Raw genomic sequence first — 23,228 nt, 5'->3', positions numbered from 1 at the left:
ATATCTTACAAACATAATATGCATGCAAGTAAACATGAATGAGGTGTTGAACCTGCAGTTCTCGCGTTTGTCCTCTGGGTGTCACTGTAGCTCCACCTTTGCTGGGTAGAAGAAGCTGATCGACCGCCATGTTTTAATACAATCCCTATACATATTAATGTTTTATTCTTTCTCCACCTGCAACACATGTCGACACACAAAGGGAGTAGTCACCACAATAGGAAATCACATTTCAATGCAGCTCACCGTCTTCTCCAGTGGACTCGAGAACACACCAAAGTCCATTCAAAAATCTGTCACTTTAATTCTGATACGCTATCTAAATCAGCTACACCAGTGTTATTCTTTTAAAAAGTCTCTTAGTAAGACTGAGCCCTCTTCACACCAAACTCCATTCAAAAATCTGGCACTTTAATACTGATGCACTTCCTCTGCTTAGTCGTTCGTTAACGGGACAAAACTGTCAAACAAGAACTTTTAACCTCCTCCATCAGCGGCCAGTGGTAGGAAGGTCAAAGGTCAAAGGGACCCTAACACACCTTTGTTAAGAAAGATGCAAACTAAACTACAAGACTTTTTCCAGATGTTCTGGCCGTTAGCGGGCAGCTGGAATACATTATTATTTAGCGTCCACACATAAACGCATATTTATTGGTGTAACGTTACAAGCATCAAGGAGGATCCAACGACGTCATTATCTGTGGTCACGTGCAGAACGTCAAACGGCCGCGGACGCCGCCGGTGTTGGGGATCGACCCGTGGTCGTGTTAAATGTTTTGCCGTTTCATTTCATTCACTTCTAAATATTTGGGCAATAAAAATGTTGAACTATCAGGTTTTTTAATTTAACGCTTTCAAAAATAATAATAAAAAAAAATCTTATTCACAATTATTTGAGGCCAAAATGCATTAACTTTCCTGCCTGTCAAACAGTTCGTCACTAATATGGTTCTAAAACAAATGACTTTTTTTTATTGAACTCCTGCAGTTAAGGAGAAATCAAGATTTCATATTTTATTTTCAAGGAAGGAAGGAAATGTATTTTGTCGTGGGGGTTTGCTCTCAAGTTATCGAAGAATTTAGTTTCCAAAAGTCCACGTAAAGGAGGAGGTCTGGATGAAGGACGGGTCAACAAACACAGGACTTTCACACAGGAGACCGACGTGAGTGTCCCAATGGAAGTAGTTGTTTTTTTCTTTAATTTAATTCCAAACCATGGAAACAACTTTCTGGTTGTTTTAATCATCCCGAGATCACTGTTCTGCTGAGAATTACTTCGACTCAAATCTTTCCCACAATGCAACGTGATCGTAGATAAATCTAATAAATTCACTATGAATTCTCTTTCAAGCAGCAAAGACGAGTCAGACTCCCTGTAGGAACATTACACGACTGATTTTTCTTCTGGAGGAATTTAAACGTCACATCGTGTCTCAAAAAAAAAACAAAAAAAACCCTCGTACAGATTTTTTTGTGATGCTTTGACTTCTGGTGCATGTTGGGAATTAGTGAGGTCGGCCCCGGCGAGAGAGCTTCTGCTGCTGCTGATGATGACGATGGTGAAAAAAAGTGGAGTTTTTCATCTCTAACGCTTTGTTTCATCATCCGTCCGTCACGCAGCCGATGATGATGATGAAAGTCCGCTCGTTACGCCTCCGGTGGACGACGGACGCTGTCGGATCTAAATTCCACATCAGACCTCCTCGCTGAGACGGACAGCCAGAGGTTATTAGAAGGAGCTTCAGGTTCACACACACACACACACACACACACACACACACACACACACACACACACACACACACACTGCAGCGCTGCCTGTGATCTATGATTCATGTGCGCTCATTTAAAATAGTGTGAAATATTTAAAGTTGGCTGGTCGGCCTCAGAGGGTCGGACTGACTGACCTCTCCTCTCTTATTACTGCATGAAGGAGGAGGAGGGGGAGGGGGGGAGGAAGGGGGAGATCATAGAGGCGAGAAAGAATGTAATAAAAGTGAAAGAGACGATGAGGGACGAGGCAGAAGCTCCATAATCAGACTGAACTTCTCCCTTTTTGTCCGTCTTCCTGTTGATGAGACAATTTTCTCCTTCGGGGCTCATTTTCAGTCACCTTAAAGGAAAAGTTCACCCTAAACACTGAAAATTATATATATATATATATATATATATATATATATATAGTAGAATTGACGACAGGAGGAATGTCAAGGAGACGGGGTGAAAGGCAAAAAAAAACAATATCCATCCATCAATACAAGCATCTATCCTTTAATCTTTCATCATCCATCCAGCAATATTTTGCAGATTTCTGCATAAAAACAATTAATCTCCCACCACCAATGTTTCACGTGACTCCAAACATCCCCTTTAATCTTAATCAGCAGAAATGTTTTAATCAACCCAGAAACCGAGCAGATCCTTCCTGCCTTTCTAAATAAAAAAGGGGGGAAGAAAAGAAGAAGAGGAGGATAAAGAAAAGCAGCTTACTGAGATGTGGCAGCATCGCTTTCATTTTGGGCGGGATGGCTGAAGAAATGATGCAATCTGGTAACAAATTCGAGAGAAATTTTTATTATGAATATGGCACCTGTAAGATGGTGAAAACTGGGTTACAGAAAGACAACCATGTGTGTGACATGTTCCTCTGAGCGGATGAGAACCTAGTAAACTTAGAAAAGAACAACTGCTATAAAAATGAAGTATGTACATTTTCGGATTTGCAGCATTATTCGTGGTAAATTAACTCAAAAGAGATGTCTTTCGAAAATAATAATAATAAAAAAATAAGCCAGGCACTCAAAGTTAGCATCAGTTAGTCATGTGTTTTTTCCCCTCTCCTGCGAGGGAAAAAAATCAAAACAATAAAATAGAAATGTACCATAGTTTTCTCTTTTTTAATATTTTAATTTGTTTGTATTTAGAATTTTATAACACTGTTAACATTGATAATAAGAGATTCCCTCTCTCCCGTATTTCAGCTACTTGGCACCAAGTTCCTCATAAAAGAATCTGTATAATTGTACAAGAAATAGTTAAAAACACAGACACAGTTTCTTCACAGGTAAATGAAGTGATTTTTCAATATTTGTAATTCTTAAACACTATGTATTTTTGACAGCAGCTGTGATTAAGGTTTTTACGTTTTTAAAATCACCAGCAAAGTTTTCATTTTTCGACATAAAACACAGAAAAAACATTGAAACAGCTTGGACCGGCTGTTTGGTTTTTGTTACATGTGGGTGTATTTCCTGGTTTCGTCTGAGTAATGTGCCCCCCCACCCCCACCCAAACCCCACCCACAACCCGACCCCCCTTTTTCTTTACCAAACGGGGCCCTGCCATTCGTTTGTGCCCCCCCCCCCCTGTTTTTTTTTCCACGCAAAAACCCGCCAAAAGTAGAAAACGCTAAAATCCAGAGGAGCGCGAAAAAACAACAACAAAAAAATGCTCCTGAAATGACGGGATTTAACATTCAACCACAAACGACCCGCCGATCAACCGACAGATCAAGTGGACCAATCACATTTCCCCTCATCGAACAGATGAATAAATTATTTTTTAATTTTTTCGGTTAATCGTTTGTTTAACATGTTCGTCGTGGTAACAAGACATTGATTCTTCACAGAAAGCACAGACGCCACAGATTGTTTTCCTGATGTGAGGGGTTAGAGGCTCGGCTCGGTTTTAGACGATACAGACTTTATTCTCCCAACAGGCCTCCGTTCCCCGTTTGGGCTCGACAGACGAAATAAACAACAAAAAACAGCTGGACTCGACAAAATAAAAACGAAAAAAAAAAACAAAAGAAACGAGGGATCGATCACGTGAAACTCATCGGACGAACTTACTAAACATGCAGTTCAGTTTTCCAAAACACCTATAAAAATAGATTTATAGTGCGAAATATTTTTTTCTTCTTTTAATTTCTTTAGAAATCTTTAAAATCGTTTTTTTGTTTTTATTTTTTTTATTACGTGTCCTGAAATAGTACTGTGATTTTTTTTCTCCCCCCTTTTCAACCACTTGTGTAACTTTGTTCGTCCCGTGAGAGAAAGTTTTGCGCAGGAAGTCAACAAGTTCGGTGGGAACCAATGAAATACACCCAATGCACACAGGAAGCCCCAAGGGACTCTGGGAAATGTTTCACAACTGAGGCTTTTATTGGCTATTTTTTCTTTTCTTTTTCTTCCAGGACTACAATCTTAAAAATGCTACCTCATCGTAATTTCAATTCTACCTTGTGTAAATATTTATTAGTTATTCAATACTTTGTACGTGAGAGCTGGAAACTACGATTCCCAGAATTCCTTAGCGGGCCAAAAAACATGGCTCCATAAACCTTTGAGCTAGTTAAAGAATCTTTTTCATCTCTGAGAGAAAGGACAGCAAGATAAAGAGGTTTTTGTATAAGACTACACAACAGCAAAAAGCAATAGCAGAGAGAAAGAGAGAGAAGGATTAGAAAAAAAACCCAAATAAAACTGGAAAAACAAAAAACAAGAAAAAAAAGGTTTTACAAAGACAAAAAGGAAGCATCGGGATAAAAAGGTGGACTCTACAAATGTTTTTTTGTTTTTTTTGCAAAGGCCACCGAACACGAAATCCACGAACCTCCACTGGTTTCACTAAGACTGCAGATAGAGGGAGACAGAGGAAGAGACGGGGGGAAGGGACAAAAAGGGGCGAGGCTGGGTTTTTTGGGAGGGGTGGGGTTAGACCCCGCCCCTCTCTCCATATAAGCCCCCATGCCCCTCCCCCCACACTAGAGATAGAGCACAGAGAAGACAAAGGACAAAAACAGCTACAGTAGCTCAGTATATACTGCATATAGTCAACACACACAGAGAGAAGTCGCCATGAGAGACTTTTTGACAGCCAGTGACACTAAACACATCGGTAACACGTTTTTACGGCACACTGGGTAATAAGGGATGACGGGATGGTAAAGACGGGGGCTGTCAACTTTAAAAAGATGGATGTCTTGGATGTGACAGGGTTTTTTTTTTTTTTTTTTTTTGCTTTAAAACCGTTTTAATTATTATTACTTGCTCTCATCTTTTTTTTCTTTTTACCAAAAAAGTAGAAGAAGAAAAAAAAATGAACGAGAATCACAGTGTTTTTTTTATTTTTTTAAACACTAAACTTGATTTTTTTTGGCAACAGAAGCTGGGGAAGAAAAAACACAGAACAGAAAGAACGACGACAAGAACGGCATTGTTTTAAAAGGAATGTGATTTTTTTTCTCTTCCTCAAAAAAGATCAATATTCTTATTTTTTGTAGTTATTGGATTTGATTGTTTGATAGATAGATTGATTGAAAATGCATGTCTTTATTACAATCTCCGTGTTGATATGTGTGAGTTTTTTTTTTTTTTTTTTTTTTTTTTTTTTAAATCACAGGGTCCGGCGATGAGATGGAAGAGAGTGGATTGTTTTAGAAAATCTCGTGGAGGTGATTCTGGTTCAGGAAGAAGAAGAAGAAGAAGAAGAAGAAGAAGAAGAAGAAGAAGAAGAAGAAGAAGAAGAAGAACAAGAAGAACAAGAAGAAGAGGAGGAGGACAAACAAAAAAGACAGTTGTTTAAACAGGAGCCGGTCGACATTCATTTTTCAAGTTAGCAACACTAGCGTATTAGCCTCAGTCTCACTGAGAATTAAAAGTGATTTAAGTTAGAAAATACATAAAAAAATAAAAACGAAATGCCTAAAACTCAACCAATCACCTCCATGTGGCGCCGCCCCTCGAGCCTAATCACATTAAGCACTTATTTTTAATATTAGGGGACATATGGAGATGATTCGGCTGATTTAGAGGTTCTAACGTTCTTGCTGTGTTTCTGACTTTCCTGAAGGTCAGAAAAAAAAGAAAAAATGTGTTCCCCCTCCAACAAAAAAAAAAAAAAAAAAAAAAAAAAAAAAAATCAGTGTGTCAACGAGCTGTGGGTTCGTTTACAGCACCCACATCAGCCAGCTGAATCCGGGTTACTGGACGGTCGGTAGCACCATGAATCTGTAGATCGACAAGAAGTGATGAGAGAGAGAGAGAGAGAGAGAGAGAGAGAGAGAGAGAGAGTCGTATCGGGATGGGAGGAGATGTAGAGGAGGTTCAGTTTGGTGCGAGACCTGTAGGTAAACTCCTGGGATTAAGAGAGGAAGTAGTAACATTCGATAATTCACAGGTCATTACCCGGCTGAAATTGCTTTTTTTGTTTGTTTGTGTGTTTCTCTTGTTAATGCGTGATTCGTTAAAGTTAAATCTGAGCTAGAATATTTCATAAAAAAAAAAGAAAAAAAATTTGCTAAACTATTCCCTCAATTGAGAAACGTCCTAAAAAAACGTTTTATTTTTCAAAAAGATTTGTTCTCTGAGACCATTTTTTTTCGTCGGGCGCATTTAAGCTCCTCCCCCTTCTTCTGTGTTTTTAAAAACGTTCCCTTGATCGCATCAAGGTTTACGCGTTGGAGAAGCGCCTCGTACAAATCCCTGTTCCGTCCTTCCGTTAAATACACACAATCGGCATCTTCGTGAACAGAAACAGAAAGTCAAATAATTAAAAAAAAAAGTATCCCCAATCCAGCTCCAAGTGGAGTTCCTTTAGGCAATATGAATTCTCTGTAGGCAAAACAAACAAACAAAAAAAATTCTTTAAGATAAAGAATAGTCTCGGATTTGTGTTTTTTTTTCATTTGTTCAAGAGAAAAATTGTTGCTGATCGCAAGAAACAGGAGCAGAGAGAGAGAGAGAGAGAGAGAGAGAGAGAGAGAGAGAGGATGAGAGAGAATAAAGATAGAAAAGGGGCGGGACATGTTTGAGGGTCATTCATGTCTATTACACAAGCTCAGTTGCTCAGATTCAAAGTGCTAGAGTACGTTCGTCATCCTCTCCTGTCCTTCCTCCCTCTCAGGAAACACAGTGCCGTGTTGATCAAAGATAGTAAATAGTCTTTCTTATTCTTCTAATAACTTTTTTTTTGTATTGTTATTGATTCCAGAAACACAGTAATGCGGTCTTGAGCGTTTTGCGTTAATCCTCCTTCCTCTCCAGGCTCGTCTGCGTGGCGTGGATGCCGTTGCTGTACACCGGGAACGGCAGCGTGGAGAAAAGTCCCTCCGCCGTGGTGAAGACGTTGGCCGCCGTCGGCATCTGGCCGCCCAGGGCGCCGTTCCCGCCCGCCCCCGCCACCGGGGATCCGACGAACGGGCCGCCCCCACCGCCGGCTGCCGCCGCCGCCGACATGTTGAGCCGGTGGACGTGGTGGTACAACATCTCCATCGGCGTCTTGGGGTCCAGGCCGAAGCCCGAGCTGTCCACGAAGTTCATGGCGGCGGCGTTGGGCAGGAGGTTGCCTTGCGCCATGGCGAGGGTGACGTCCGCCGGGGCGTACCTGATGGTGCCGGTGGTGTAGACCCGCGGCGGTGTCGTGCTGGTGGAGGCCAGTGTCCCCGTGACCCGGTGGACCAACGGGAGCATCACGTTGCCGGCCTGCAGACGCTGCAGCGCCTCGAGGTCGCCGGAGTACAGCAGCGAGGAGGACGAGGTCGACGTGGAGGAGGAGGAGGGAGTGGAGGAGGAGGTGGTGGGCGTGGCTTGTTGCTTGTCCCGTGGGGAGGCGGAGAGTGGTGGGGACAGGGGGTCGGCGGAGGAGGCGCTAGAGGGCGGGGCTAAACTGGCAGCGCTGGAGGCGGAGGATAGGGCGGAGCTTCCGTTGTAAGGAGGCTTCCTCCCTCCTCCCTCCGTTCCAGGAGGGGTGAGGACGGAGTCGGGAATGGCCACCTGGAGAGCGCCGCCCTGGGGTGACGGGAAGTTCTCGTGGGACCCCGGCGGCGCTGACTTCGAGGTCATGCTGTACGGCGACTCGTTTCTGGAGATCTCCCTGTTGGGCGGGAAGTTCCAGATGCTGCTGTCATTGTCGAAGTTGATCGGCTCCGCCATCTCCGTCTTGATCTTCAGCACAGAGGAGGCGGCGGCCGCGCTGCCCGGGGATCCGGCAGAGTTGGCGAGGAGGTGGGAGGCGTTGGCGGGCGTGGCCTGGGAGGAGGGGTCGGCCAGCGGCGCGGCGTCACCGATTGCCACGGGGCTGGGCGTGGTCGAGGAGAGGCGGAGCCTCCTGCTTCGGGATCCGTCCCACTTCTGCACTTTCCTCCTCTTCCGCCTCTTCTGAAGCTTGTTCCCGGCGTCGCCGCCTTCGCAGTCCTGCACGCAGCCGTCTTCCTCCTCCTCCTCCTCTTCGTCCTCCTGTTCCTCCTCCTCTGAAGACGTTTGTGAGTTGTGTAGCTGTACTTCCTCCCCTTCCCCGTAGTGCTCTACTTTAATGTGAAGCCCACCCAGGTTACCCAGTCCTCCGATGGCGCCCAGTCCCGCTAACCCTCCCAGTCCTGCTAACCTCCCAAGCCTTCCTCCTCCTCCTCCTCCGCCACCTCCTCCTCCTCCCCTCGCCTCCTCCTGTTCCTCCCCCTCTCCGTCCGAAGGTTCCAGACTGTCGTCGCTGTCTTGGCTCTCGGGGTTACTCGAGCTGTCTCCTTCCTCCTGACGCTTCATTTCCTGTTCGGAGGAGCAGTGCGGTTGGCTGGGCTGCTGTTGGCGCTTGCTGTCTGCCTCCGGGTCCTCGCGTTCTGATTGGTGGCCCGGCTTCCCCTCGGACTTGGCGTTCTCGTTGTCTGTTGAGGAGAAAAGCCGGTTAAAAACCCAGGGAGATCTCAAATATTTGATGTGACGTATGGATAATTTGCGCCGCAATTAGCTTGACGGTCGCCGCTTCAATTTAAATTTAAACTTGGAGGATGAATCATAATAACTTTGGTCACCTTTTAACACTATCACTGTCTACTTTCACAACTACCTGAAAATGTAAGATTTTCTCATCAGCCTCAGCTGTTACTTGTGCTAATTAGTAATAATAGTAGTAGTAATAACATGGGGAGATCAGCGTGAGATTTTGGCTGGGGGGGGGGGATTGTGGCGAGCGATCGCCGAGCGTAACTGTCACCAAAAACAGTTCTGCAGTAGTAAAAAAAAAAAAGCTAACAAATGTTCGAAGTGGAGCAAGTTCGAGGGGGAGCATTAAAGATCATGCAGAAAGATCATATTCAAATTTAAAAAAGTACTACGTGGGTAACATGAATATTTTGTCCCAAATTTAATATTTGGAAATGGGAAAACAAACTAAGCGCGTCAAGAAAACCGTTCTTGGACTCGGACGGACGACGAGGATCCGGTTGACGAAGGTTTTCTGTGCGTCGCGTTGCCGCAGCAGCGATGTGTGTTCAGTTTCTGTAGCTGCTGCTGTTCAGGCATGTTGGCTCTGTCCAGCCCATTACACACACACACACACACACACACACACACACACACACTGAGGCCAGCGGCTGCCCAGCTGGCAACGCTCTGATTCCCTCGTGGCACCTGAAATGTCGACTCAATTGCTTTGTCTGGGGGAAACCTTGTATCTCCATTAAGTGTGCCTTCCAAGCAAAACCGATTTATTCTTCGGCCGGAATCCAAAAAAATTCTCCGGTCTTAAACGTTTCCTGGCGTGTCGATCGTGGTTCAGTTTATTTATTATTTCCATTGTGCAGCTTTAAAAAATAACTACACATTAAAATAAATGATTAGGTTATGTAATTTGTGTTTTATTGTCATCAGGTTTAACAGATACCCAGCAGGTCGAATAAAACACTTTATCAAGGTGCATTATGGGAAGGGTTTCTCCTGCATCATTTTAATTTTTCCTTAATTGAGTAATCTCATGTACGACGACGTTTTAGGGCAGCTCTAGGAAAAAGTGGCAAATTTCCGAGTTTATTACGATGCCAACAACCGGCATCTATGCTAGCTAACTTCCCATGAATGTACAAATTTATCTTTCTAATTAATACATCACAACGTGTGACAATATATATATATATATATATATATATATATATATATATATATATATATATATATATATATATATGCGTTTTGCACATATATAATTGTACATCTTATGGATGTTTATTGATCGGGGCGGTTGGGCTAAGATGCTAGCGGTAGCTTTCTCTTGTCATTCCCGACGTAAACAAGTTGCTTGACCAGATGTTTGCCGTTGCTATGAAAACAAGCCGCTAGCATCTTAGCCCAAATACCACCAACAATGTGTTCATTTCAACATGTTAACTTTGAGGATTCACGTGACTACCGACTGACGTGATGATAAGAGGAAATAGTGCATTTGTTAGGGGACTATTTTCAATGGCGGATTAACCCGTATTTGGAGCAGCAAGGCGACGCATGTGGGATTTGAGTAAAGTCTTATTTGAATGTCATTGATTTCACCAATAATAAAGATCTTGTTTTTATTTATTTGATCATTTTTGGCTCCCGTACTCGTGTCCTCTCTCCGGCTCGGCACAGATTTGCATCCCGACAGAACAAAAGGTCAAAGGTCAGATATCTCATTCGAGAACGTGTCGAGCCGGAGCACCTTCGGGCCCATTTGGAGCTCGGCTGTATTGCCACCGCCGCCTCCATCTCCCGCAGCAGCTGGCGTGGCTTTACAGCCGACGGGGTGCCAGCATCGCTCTCCTCCAGCTCCGATAACAGCTGGCAGCAGCTATCGTCATGCCAACAACAGGCGGCGGGACTTGATAATATTACGCTCGGGGTTGGAGGCGAAGCTTCGTCTCCCTTTTCGTGTCCCGGCTGCCGGAGACACGCAAGTTAAATAAATCCTTGATTCCTTTTTCTGGATCCGAACTCTGGATTTTTTTATAATTTCTCTCTCCTTATGAACGCTCACGTTCACGGTTATTTTTCCAGAGAAATGATCAAGATTATTCGTGCTACTGTCAGTAAGTATCAATATAAGAAACATTTTTATTATAGTCTAGGTGGGAAGTAACTGAGTACAAATACTTCCTTACTGTACTTAAGAAGGATTTTCAGGTATGTTGAGTATTTTATTTTTCAAATTTCTTTTCACTTTTCCTCCTAAAATTTAAAACTATTATCTGTATTTTCTACTCCTCACATTTTAAAACTTTAGCTTAATTATTGATTATTAATTTGTATTATTATCAATACGATGTAAGATTAAGTTAGACTTCAAAACAGCCAGTAGAAATCTCCTTCATACAACTCTAGACTCCGATACCGTATTGTTCTTTCAGTTTGTTAAAAAAAACTTTAGCTAAATTGTAATAAAAGCGTTTGCTGACGATATGCTCATTTACCAGGTAAAATAACTCTTAATCACATCCGTAGACGGTAAGCCGGTTAGCCAGGTGTGCTATCGTTAGCATTTTACGTCAGACGAACATTTAATCCATCATGTTGTTGTTTTCTTTGGAGATGTAGCCACGCCAAACATGTCGCTAGCTTTCTCGCTCGGTTTGGCGACTTTTAAGACCCCTTTTAAAAACGTTAACTCCTTTCTCTCTACTGAAGAGAGCTAACGAGCTAACAAGCTAACAAGCTAACTAGCCATCATGCTGTTATACTAAGTGGAAGATTTTTGTAAACTCTGTATTTTGAGAAACAAAATAAAACTTAAATAGTTCAAATAAAACGCTCGTTCACACTAGTTGCTAGCTTTCTCATCAAATATAGCGACAAAGTCTCCAAGATGGCGGCGATTTTGGCGTATTGTGCGTATCGGTTACTCGTTGTGTTTGGCTTTTTAGTGTGTTTTTTCTTGGAGTGTGTTTTGAGGCAGCTGTGTGAGGTTCGGAGGGATTTCGTGGCGTCATGTTATGAGTCGTGTTTGATGTCGTTGGTGCTGCCAGCGGGCGCCGTCGTGTCCCGGCAGCTGTTGGCGTCCGCCGGCATCCAGCCGGTTCACAGCCGGTTCACAGACGGCAGGCTGGCAGCGACCTGCTTCTCTCATTCAGGCCTCCTCGCTCTCCGCCGGTTAGAACGCTGGTTCTACTCGAAGGGATCGGAATATTATACGATATACTTCAGTGTGTTTACTCCTTTCTACATCTCTCTTTGCATCTCTCTTTTCCCTCCCCACAACACATTTTTTTTTGCACATCATCCATCCTACCGGAGTTTTCTTTGGACTCGGACTCGGAGTCGGAGGTTTCGGAGGACTCTGAGGTTTTCTCGGGCAGGTTGGGCAGCTGGGCGATGTCCATGGGCATGTCTTTATACTCGTGGAGGCTGTGAGGAAGAAACACACAGAGATGCTTTTGTTTATTAAAATTATCTCGGATAAAAACAGATTTTTCAGACCGTTCAGGAAGTCGCAATGTTGCCATCGCAATTAACGCAATCAAGTAAACGCTGTGAATTGGAATTCTGTCCAATCTCCGCAACTTTTGTCAAATTAGAGCAACTACTGTGACTCTGACCTGAGGACGTAGTTGACCCAGATGACGTTCTTCTCGTTGGCGTTCTTGGCGTTGATGGCGAGGGTGGCGCTGGACTGGATCCAGATGTAGCCGCTGTTCTTCTGGATCCACCGGTAGTACTTCGTCACACACTGACCCTTATTCATCACTGGGGGGAGGGAGGGGGAGACAGTATGGGTGAGAGGGGCAGTCGTCAGATGTCATGTGACAGCTGGCTGAGAGCTGCTTGGCTGCTGCCGTCATTAATCAGAGCAACACGCCGCCAGCCGCTGTGTGTGTGTGTGTGTGTGTGTGTTTACAGGTGTGTGGCGGTCTCTCCTTGTTGCTGTGTGAAACTCCCAGGATGCACTTCACAAAGCAATATGTCCATGATAACTTTAGCGGCTTTGACATGTAAAGTTTTTCCTGCTAGATAAGTAATAATCTGTATCGCCACTGAAAAAGTCGACCCCTAATTTCTCTTGGAAGTACATTTTTTTTCGGTCAGGGACGACGTTCGGCTACAAAAACGACGTCCCCTACTAAAAAAAACAGCTTAGACAAGCTTAGGCTGGTTAAGATGGTTTTAGCTGGTTTGATGGTTTTAGCTAGGTTTTGGTCAGCTGGTCTTAGCTGGTCAAGCTGGTCAGGCCGGTCGGGCTGGTCTTAGCTGGTCAGGGTGGTCTTAGGTGGCCTTGCTTGGTCAGACAGGACAACCGTCTCGTGGTGTCCAACATCAGTCTGGTGGCTCAAAGAAGCAAATAGTGTTTCTACTGTGGTTTTATTTTTTTCCTCGCTGGCTCTGTTTTGATCTCTTGATGGACAAAAGTAAAAAACTGCACAAAAAGTGGAATTATGAGATAAAAAGAGTGGTTGGAAAATAAAGAAGGAACTATATATATAATATTATAATGTTGTCTGTCTTCGAATATTGATTATTTCTAATCCATTTGTAATTTTTTTATTTTATATTTTGTAAATTATTTTTGCTAAAGGATGATTACAACACGAACACACCTGAGGGAGCCGCAGTACCTGCCGCTCGCCACCAGATAGCGCTGTGTCACTGCGACAGCACGCCACGGCCTCAGGAGGGCCACCCTCCCCACCCTCACCCCCACCCTCCCCCCCACCTCCGCCCTGCGCCGGTACGCAGGCAATAAATTTGGCTAAATTAACCACTAAATGGTTATCTCAAGCAATATGTATTGGCATTAATCAGGAGCCGCTCAAACAGAAACAGTCAGAGACCAGAAGCGGGGGGCCACTAAATTCATATCCCTCTCCCCCGTTTAATTACAGCCCACAAATAGGGCTTTTTTTTTTATTCTTGCACGACGAAGACGAAAGAGAGAGAAAGTGCAGCGTGATTTATAGAAAAAGAAGGCCGGTAATTAAAAACTATTAGAAACTAATAGCATTGTTTAAGACGACATCCCCCAGGGGCCGCCGTAATTGACTTTGGTCCGGCGGCCGGCGCTCATTCGCTCTCTATTTACCATCCAGAGAGAGAGAGAGAGAGAGAGAGAGAGAGAGGATAACTTGTTTGCATGTTAAGGCAGAGATGGTGAGATCACGTCACCTTGAATGTGACCTTGCTTTGTTTGTACGGCAGAGTAAATAATGACACAATGAATGCACACACACACACACACACACACACACACACACACACACACACACACACACACACACACACACACACACACACTGCTGCCTGTTCAAATGACTGCAGGTCCTCAGAGAGCAGCTCAGTGTATCAGCATGTCCAATAGAAGACGACGGACGGACGGACGGACGGACGGACGGACACACACACACACACACACACACACACACACACACACACACACACACACACACACACACACACACACACACACACACACACACACACACGTTTACCAAACCAGGACATTTAGCACCATTCTACGTAATCAATAGTGACATTGACCGTCTTGGCTGAAGCAATGCTTTTATTTTGAAAGCAACAGCACTCTCACTTACGTTTCCAGGGAAACGTAATGGTCGTGGTTTTAAATGCTATGCTGTACAAAAAACAACAGCAACAAAACAAAACGCTACATATAGGTTTTGAATTTTGAAACCAAATCACTACTCGGTAACGTTCAGGTTTTAATGGGACACGGACTCCGGTCTGCCTGGTGAAAGTCCATCCAGTAACCATCCTAGATATGGAGAGGCCAAGCTTTGTTAGGTGTAACAAAGCATGACTTGACACTTTTTACTGATCACCATCAGAGTGATTTCAGCATCATCTGGTTATTGATATTAAATCAATAAATTGCTAGAGATCTATAGATCCAGTGAATCCAGCTTGGAGCACATCTGGACTACGTTGAGATGAAGATTAAGATCATAAAAAAAGAATCTAATAAAAGTCTCTCCATCCTCCCTCCATCTTGCAGGTGAGGCTCACATGTTCAACCCCCCCCCCCCCCCCTCTGATCGCCCGCTAATGAACGGGAGGAGAGAGAGAGCCTGTGCTGGAGGCTCGCCCGAGGCTGCAGGAGAGAGTCCGACAGATTAAAGGAGTCCTATTCCCTTTTAAAGCCTCTCTACCTCACTTTTACCTCCCCTTCCCCCCCCTTTTTTTCCCTCCCTCGCTCTCTCTCTCTCTCTTTCACTCCATCATCCTCCCCTAACACCCGTCCTCTCAATCTCTTTCTCTTTAATCTGCTGGATTTCCCTCTTTAGTCAGATTACCTGTGTCACATTAACCTGGATGTACTTTGTTGTTATGAAAACGTCCTTTCTGAGAGAAAGTAGATGTGCCACTCTGTCCCCCTCTGCTGGCCAACTCAAGAACAACACCAAGAGTTACCACGAGTAAATTCTAGTCTTCTGCCGTCTCCTCATAATCTGCAGAGTGAGACGTCTTCTAGAAATCTTAAGAATCAAAATAATGAAGGATTATTTCAATCGGGTTCCAAGATGGCGGGTCGTGCAACCAGGTGATCAGATGTGGTAGCACATCTGGAGGTCTCGTTGTTGCTCTGCTCGTTGGACTTTAAAATCTATAGTTCATCGTAATTAGGAAAACAAGCTATGCGTTTCTAGCTGTGCATTTCCAGCGACGCATTTCGAGTTATACGTTTCTACTTACACATTTCTAGTGATGCGCTTCTCGCTACGTGTTTCCAGTGATGCGTTTGTTGTTAAGCATTTCTAGCTACACGTTTCTGGCTACGCATTTCCAGGGTTGCGTTTCTAGCTACGTGTTTCCAGCTACGTGTTTCTAGCTACGTGTTTCCAGCTACGTGTTTCTAGCTACGTGTTTCCAGCGATGCGTTTGTAGTTACGCGTTTCTGGCTACGCGTTTCTAGGGTTGCGTTTCTAGCTACATGTTTCCAGCGATGCGTTTGTAGTTACGCGTTTCTAACTACGCATCTCTAGCTACGCGTTTCTGGCTACGTGTTTCCAGCGATGCGTTTGTAGTTACGCGTTTCTAGCTACGCATCTCTAGCTACGCATCTCTAGCTACGCGTTTCTAACTACGCGTTTCCAGGGTTGCATTTCTACCTACGTGTTTTTAGCTACATGTTTCCAGCGGTACGTTTCTAGCTACGCATTTCTAGTTATATGTTTCTAGTGTTTCTAGCCACGCGTACGCGTTTTGGTGTGACTGACCTCTCTGATGACCTTTGAACTTGTTTGGAGAAACAGTCAGAAAACCCTCTAGATGGGTTTCGGACGATCAGAATGTGTTCCCACTATTCTGTATTTACAACCAAAACTTTTGGCTTTTCTTCACAACAAAGTTGTGGATAAAGTTGCCGGGAAAGTCGCGAGGTGACGTTTGGGTCACTTCGTCCAGCATTTCCTGCGGCGCGGGTTTGATGCTACCGAGGTCATCCGTGTTACCCCCCTCAGCCTCGACAGGCTTATTTGTGTGTGTTTTACTAACGTACTTGTGTGGATAGTGTCACAGGTGTGTGTGTGTGTGTGTGTGTGTGTGTGTGCAGACTGATAAAAAAGCAGCCTTTCAGTGTGTGTGTGGATTCATTAAAGGGGATGTTGGTCCAGAGAGACGAGCTCAGCTAAAACGCCTGCAGGCTTAAATCCACCGAGCTTTCACTTCTGTGCGAGTCTGCCGCTCTCTCTCACACGCTTTCATTTCCCACTGCATTTGAATGTCTCTCGATGTCTTTCTGTCTGCTTCCTCCCGTTTTTCTGTCGTCTTCTCCGTTTGCTAATTCTCAGTCTTTTACTTCTTCGTTCTATACGTCCAATTGTTTCTCTCCTTTTCCTCTGAGTTTTAAACTTTTATTTTTCTTCCTGATTATTTCTCTACAAAAAAAAGTGAATGTCCTTTTGTTGTTATTAATACTCTTGTGTCCTCCTTCGTCTCCCTGAGAACCAAAGTGAAGGATCTCCTCCTCCGTCATGTCTTCTTCCCTGTTTTCTTGCTTTTAGTGTTAAAAAAGGAATATTTCTTCTCTCTCTGCTAATCGACTCCTTCCTCGTTCCCTTTTGCTCACATTTCTTCAAATATGTCGGAGCCAAATCAGAAATGCAAAAATGACAAAACCCGACTTTTCTGGCTCTACGAGTTTATACTGATGATACTTTATTTTACAGGTCTAAAGTTTCAGAATCATTTCTTTGACTTCGACTTCATGTGTGTCAGTCGTTACTAATTATAAGAAGATAGCTTAATTTCAACACAAGTAAATACACATACATTATTAATATATTATTGTAAACTCTGCTCTCATTCAATATTATACTGGCTTTAGAGATACATTTCATATTATTGCACATTCGGCTGACCTGATTAAAAGACAAGAATTATCTTTTCTCTCTTAGAACTTTATGTGGAAATCACAGCCCTGAAAAAGTAAATCAATATCTATATAGACAACAGGAAGGCGGATGGAGGTGACATGTTGTGGTAATTCTTATTTTTTAGGGGTTAGAATGGGCACGATGCCAAAAGGAGGAGGGAGATGGCAATGATCCAAAACACTGAAAACAGCATTTTGTGACATTTCTGCATGAAAAATGACTTTTGATGATGAACAGATGATGAAAATAGTTGGTGATTATATTTCTGTGGATCTGTTAGTGGAATCAGTTTTCCTTTCATTTGTGGTCCTTCTGTAAAAAGCTGTCTCCAAACATCATGTTGGTTGTTTAGAGGACAATAACATCTCATTTAATGTGATGAACAAGTGACAGAATAAGTAGACTGAATACTGAGGATTGGATTGATACAAATATGGAGTTTACCACAGCTGGAAGGTGCTGGAAAAGCATGGAAATGCACCTGGAAATGCTTGAAAAGTGCTTGAATTTGACTTTAGAGAAGGTGGAGGAACCCTGAAAATAAAAAACCCATTGAACACAGGAGAGAACATCGTTGGGAGAACCGAGAAGGTAGAAGATCTCGGGTCAGCGTCTTGGTTCATGAACCAGCCAATCAACCATTCAACGCCTTCATTCCCTTTTACTCTACAGTGAAAGACGAGATGAAGTCAAAGATGAGTCTTCTTTCTTCCGTCACTTTATTTCTCTCTTTTCTCCACCTCACGCTACATTTTCTGATCACCCTTTTCTTTGAGAACAGACGGTATTTTCTGTCTTACACCTTCTCTCAATAGTCAGAAGACCATTCTGTCTTCTTTCTTCCCTCCGTCTGCAAATCACATCCTTGCCTTTCCTCTCTGAGAACGGACGGATCTATCAAGCCCAAACTATCAAATCACTCTTTTCCTCCTTCCTTTTCTTTGAGAAGAGACGAGTTCACCCCTCTCTCAGCTCCCGGAGTGGAAACGAGGACAGATCGACTTTGAGATCTGACCCGAGCTAAGACCGGCTGTCAGCAGGTAATGATAGAGACTTAGAGAGCGACGCCTCCTTCACAGAGAGAGGGATCACGCCTCGCCCTCCACTTAAAAAGAAGCCTTTTAAAATTTAGATCCCTGTTCAGAGAACAGGCTTTCCCTCTAAAATACACCTTGATCGATTCCCTAACTATCCGACTCCAGCAGCAGTGGCGGGAGAACGGAGGAGCAGACGTGGAAATAAATCCCACCGAAAAATCAAAGCCAGAGAGAGCTGCTCTGCAGAAACAGAGAAACTGTTTTTTTTGTTCTTTCTTTCTCACCTGAATGTCTGCAGCCTGTTAGACAACAAGATGAAGATTCCTTCCAGAAACACAAAACACCCCACAAAGGTTATTTTGTGATAATTCAGAATGCAAAGAAAATGTAACGGCCTTTTGGAAACATTTCCCGCAGGAAGACGTTTACTGGAAGGTGTTCCTGAGGCCGAACTCTCTGATTGGCCTTTGACCGCAGACTGCTGATTGGACGTTAATGTCCACTTTCCAACCTATATAGAGCATAGAGTGTCAGTCTGCTATCAGATATTATTAACACAATATCTTTAAGTTAGAGATATTTTTGCATGGGCGAATTTGCAAAAAATTATGCAAAATTTTGCACAAGATCGGAATTTCTGTGCACAAAACTCGTTTCTATTCCCGAGTTGATGAAGCAACGACTACGCAAAGTCTCACCGCGGTTCCAAGCAAGCATGAACACAACTGGAAGTTTTCAACTTAAAAACTTTCACACGCAAATAAAAACAGACAAACTGAACTTCTTTTTTTTTTTGCCTGTATTTGATTTCCAAACAAAAAAAAACTAATCACGCAAAAAAAACCCCAGATCTGTCGCCATCCAATTAGTCCGATCTCGACTTCGCCGAGTCGGAATTAAAAAAAACGGTCGGGACTCATTAGGCCGCCACTCTGAATATCAGCTTCCAACCAATCAGCAGCGAGTTCACGCTGCCGTGAATTAAAACCGCCCCAAAGGAAAAGGAAAAAGAACTAATGTGACGGTGAGGATGAAGAGAGGAATCGGATCCAGGACCCCGTAGCCATCCAGTCCTGAACCCCCCCTCCTCCTCTCGCCACCTTTTCTGTTTCGTCGAGGAAATTAATTTTGAAAGAGGGAGAATAAAAGGAGCAGCCGAGGTGACTGAAGGTGCTGTATTAGACTCCGCTCGACTAAAACCAAGTCATTTAAACCGCCGGCTGCCGGCTCGCCTCCTTGACCTCCTCGCAGCAGACGGAGACGAATAATCTCCCTCCATATTTCACTTCCTTTTTTTCCTCCCTCCTCCGTGTTCTACACATCCAAACCTCCCCCCCTCCCCCCCTCCTTGTTCCATCTGACCCGCCGGGCCGCCGTAGAGTCACTTCCTGATTGCCACTCTGGATGTTCGGAGCTCAGGAACTTTCGGCAAGAAGGTAATTGAAAAAGTTTCATGCTTTTTTTCCCTCTCTGGTGAGATGTGCAACACGTTTTAGGTTTTGTCAGAATTTAGCATACATGTCTATCAGATGTTCATTAAGGTGTATTTAAATACATATTTTTCTCAGTTATTACATCAGGAACTAAAACCCACAGCGACTAAATATGTTTCCAATTAAAAAGGACCTTTTATACATTGACACTGTCTTGTGTAGTTCTTGTCCAGGTCTAAAGGGGATTAGAAACCGCCTCAAATGCCATTTCTACAGTAAAGTGGTGATGTCACCAAGTAAAGTGGTGATGTCATCAAATACCTTATTAGCATAATATCCGTCCCAGGCACTAGTTAGTCCCGCCCTCAAACCAAGCAGTCAGAAAGGAGCGTGGAGAAGACAAACTTAAACGTACTATGAAAAACTCCTGGTTCTGGTGAGGGGCGGGGCATTTTTTGACCAATCAGAGCAGACCGCGCTTTTTGGGAGGGAGGGGCAGGAGGTCAAACAGAGTGTTTCAGAGAGAGAGGGCTGCTGCAAGCAAAGCATGATGGGAACAATAAATGGAAGCATGTAAGAGTTCGGAAACTGTTGTGGCGTCCAAAAGCACTGCGGCGGAAATAATTAGTAAAAAGAACATATAACGTAACAATAACATCTATAACGTTAAGCTTTGTTGATGTGGCCGTTTGATCCCGTCAGGCGTGCACGCCTCGCCGTGCAGGTTTGTTTGTTATTATTTGGCGTTACGCCTTAAACACCTCCGACACGCCGTAAAACGCTGGCTGCTCTGAACGCCTCCCTCGGCTTTTACCGCCACAGAAAACGATCCGACCGTGGCAGCAGTGGAGATGTGTGTGTGTTTGTGTGTGTGTGAGTGTGTGTTATGCCTCCTGACGAGGGTTACAAGATTGTCGAGTTGCAGCTGTGAGAAAACTTTTCACAGATACAGCAGAGCAAAGATTCTCCGAAGGTCTGGCAATATACGAACACGGGACTTTCACCCAGGACGAAACTCAAGGTCTGGAGCTTTTGACCACATCAGCAGATGTAGTTGCCATGGCGAACATCCGCAGTGACCAAGATACCTCCAGAACAGAAATGACAAGTGGACCTCAGCAGGGGAGGTCCAATCAGTGAGCAGCATGCAGGTCAGGTGGCGGCGGCGGCGGGTACTCACGGTCCAGGTGACACTGTCTGATTCCCTCCACGTCTTCGGCATGAATGAGCTGGTAGCACCTCTTCCCCACGATGTCCACCGGCGTCAGGTCCATGTAGTCGCTGATCCTGAGACACAAGGAGGTTCATGCTCACTCACACCGAATAACATGTTTGAGAAGAAATATGTTTTTGTTAAAGTTACGTTAATGAATAAATAAAACATATAAGAAATAAAAAAAGAATGAAAAAAATTGTCAAAAATCTTAATTTCAAGCTTATTTTTGGACAAATTCTCGGCAGCGAGAACGGTCGGTTATGTTTTTTTAGATTTATTTTAGAACCATTGAGATTTAACGTTTAAACTTTCTTCAACAAAGTTACGCTCATTACAACTAAACAGGAAGTGTGTACTGACGCCGTTTCCTTGGAAACGTATGCAGTCGGAAACAAAACAAAACAAAAGACTACAAAACGACATTGTTAGTTTTCGTAAAAAACACTCATCATTGTTCGGGATCAAAAGTGATCACGAAATGGAAACAGAAAAAAGTTCTGACTCATATTTAAACGTTTACACGGGACACTAACAGCGGCCTCCTGGGTGAAAGTCCTGCGATTTGACCCCCGTCCTCTGCCCCTTCTCTTTATACAACGTCAGTTTATCTACCCATAATGCAGCGGGTGGATACGGCACACGGACAAACAAACGCTCGCCAAGATGCGTTATTTGGTCGCCACGGCAGCGAGAACGGCTCAAGCACGCTAACCTTGCACGGAAATGCTGCGTAACTCTGAAATATCGGAGTTGTCAGTTTCCTCTCTACAGTTCTGGTCCTCGATGATTAAAAAGGCCGATTCAGGGAAGAAGAAAAGAAACAGACTGAAGCCGTCTGTCTACTGAACAGGTAACACAAATCAGCTCTAAAAGGTTTAATTTGAACAAATCTGCCACAGGATAGAAAGCACAATTTCCCAGAGTATCGTTCTATTGGTGGGGAGGTGAGTGGAGGGGGGGGGGTCTAATGTCTGGCAGGCAGATAACAGCACACTCTATTCTTTAGAAAAGAAAAAAAAATACATCCTCCCATTTCCCCATTCTGTTTGAAACTCATCCTCAGAATGGGGCTGTAATGGGAGCGCCGCTTGAATATCATCATCTGTGTCCTTTTTCCTCCCGCAAAAAAAAAGGCAATCTGTCTACTATCTTCACTTCTCTTTTATAATAAACCATGAAGGGTTTTATTTTTTCTTGGCCTGATATGAATCACCCCCCCCTCCGGTCGGCCGGTTAACTCCTGAGCGAGATCCTGATGCCTATCTGCTTTATCTGGACGGAGGGAAGGAGCTCCATCCATCAGCAACACATTTCCCTGTTAAACCGCGGAGGATTGGCTCGGACTTCCTCATGAATACGAAGCTCTGACAAGGAGACGACTTCTTCTACGCTTTCTTTTTCCTCTTCTTCCTGCCCTCGAACAGCCGGGACGAATAAAGACGGGGAAATGGAAGTTTTTGTGTCTGACACTCAAAATGGATATTAAGAATCTGTTCCTAAAAATACAAAAAAGATCAACAGAAAATCTACAAAAAGGTTTCATGTTTTTGAACTACATATTTTTTTTCTGATATCATAAAAAAAATGTAATTCATTGATTTTATTTCATTCTGTACTATATTATAGTTTATTTCATGTATTTGTATACTTTTGTTTTTTAATTATTAAACAAGAGTGGAACAATTTAGGCTACAGTTGGAAATTACACTCGTCGGCGCTCTCTTGTGGACAAACTTTGCAACGACAAAACATTTTGAAATTCGCACAAATACATTTTAACATTACATATACATTTTTTAATATCTTATAACAAGATATTTTTAATATCTTATAACAAGAAAATAATTTATTAATTTACAACACTTAATGTCACGAGCAAAACGTTCAAAACCAACGTTAGCTTTAGACGATAAAACCAACGTTAGCTTTAGAAGATAAAACCAACATTAGCTTTAGACAATAAAACCAACGTTAGCTTAGGCGATAAAACCAACGTTAGCTTTAGACGACAAAACCAACGTTAACTTAATGTCCCTCAAAACAAAACAACAACAATTTAGTTCCATCTCCTGCACTTTTGTCTGCTTTGGCCTTCCGTACTTTTTTCACGTCCGTACACGTTTTAGCTTCCGTACCTGTTCTCGCAGTAGATGATCTTGAGGTCCATGTTGACTCGGGTGACGAACATCTGACAGTCAATGCGGACCTCGTTGATGGTCGGCGGCGGCAGGGCGTGAGCCACCACCACGAGCCCTATGATCTGATTGGGCACCGAGCGGCTGTGCGTCAACGTCATCCTGATGCGCAGGCGCCCCGTGACGTGGATCACCTGACCACCGGGGGGGGGTAGATTAATATCAACAGAAGAAAACGTGCACCGAGAACAGGTTCCACACATTTTTACAGCTAGCCGACGTTTC

The 23,228-nt window shown here is 43.7% G+C and overlaps 1 protein-coding gene across 1 annotated transcript in view; it reads right to left on the bottom strand.

Annotated features, from left to right (window-relative positions):
- Window positions 1-6,787: 6,787 nt before the first annotated feature.
- The window catches only part of npas3 (neuronal PAS domain protein 3), a gene marked incomplete at its 5' end in the record, with an annotated part of 122,615 nt that continues 106,174 nt past the window's right edge, over window positions 6,788-23,228 (bottom strand). The window contains 5 exons of the mRNA XM_084013870.1: window positions 6,788-8,659; window positions 12,028-12,143; window positions 12,335-12,482; window positions 20,773-20,879; window positions 22,944-23,137. Coding sequence (XP_083869996.1) covers window positions 7,026-8,659; window positions 12,028-12,143; window positions 12,335-12,482; window positions 20,773-20,879; window positions 22,944-23,137 — 2,199 coding nt within the window. The 3' untranslated portion in view covers window positions 6,788-7,025. The remainder of the gene's footprint in view (window positions 8,660-12,027; window positions 12,144-12,334; window positions 12,483-20,772; window positions 20,880-22,943; window positions 23,138-23,228) is intronic.

The sequence above is a fragment of the Eutrigla gurnardus genome, assembly GCF_963514095.1.
Source record: "Eutrigla gurnardus genome assembly, chromosome: 7".
NCBI classification, from domain to species: domain Eukaryota; kingdom Metazoa; phylum Chordata; class Actinopteri; order Perciformes; family Triglidae; genus Eutrigla; species Eutrigla gurnardus.
This window is presented reverse-complemented; position numbering and strand designations above follow the sequence as displayed.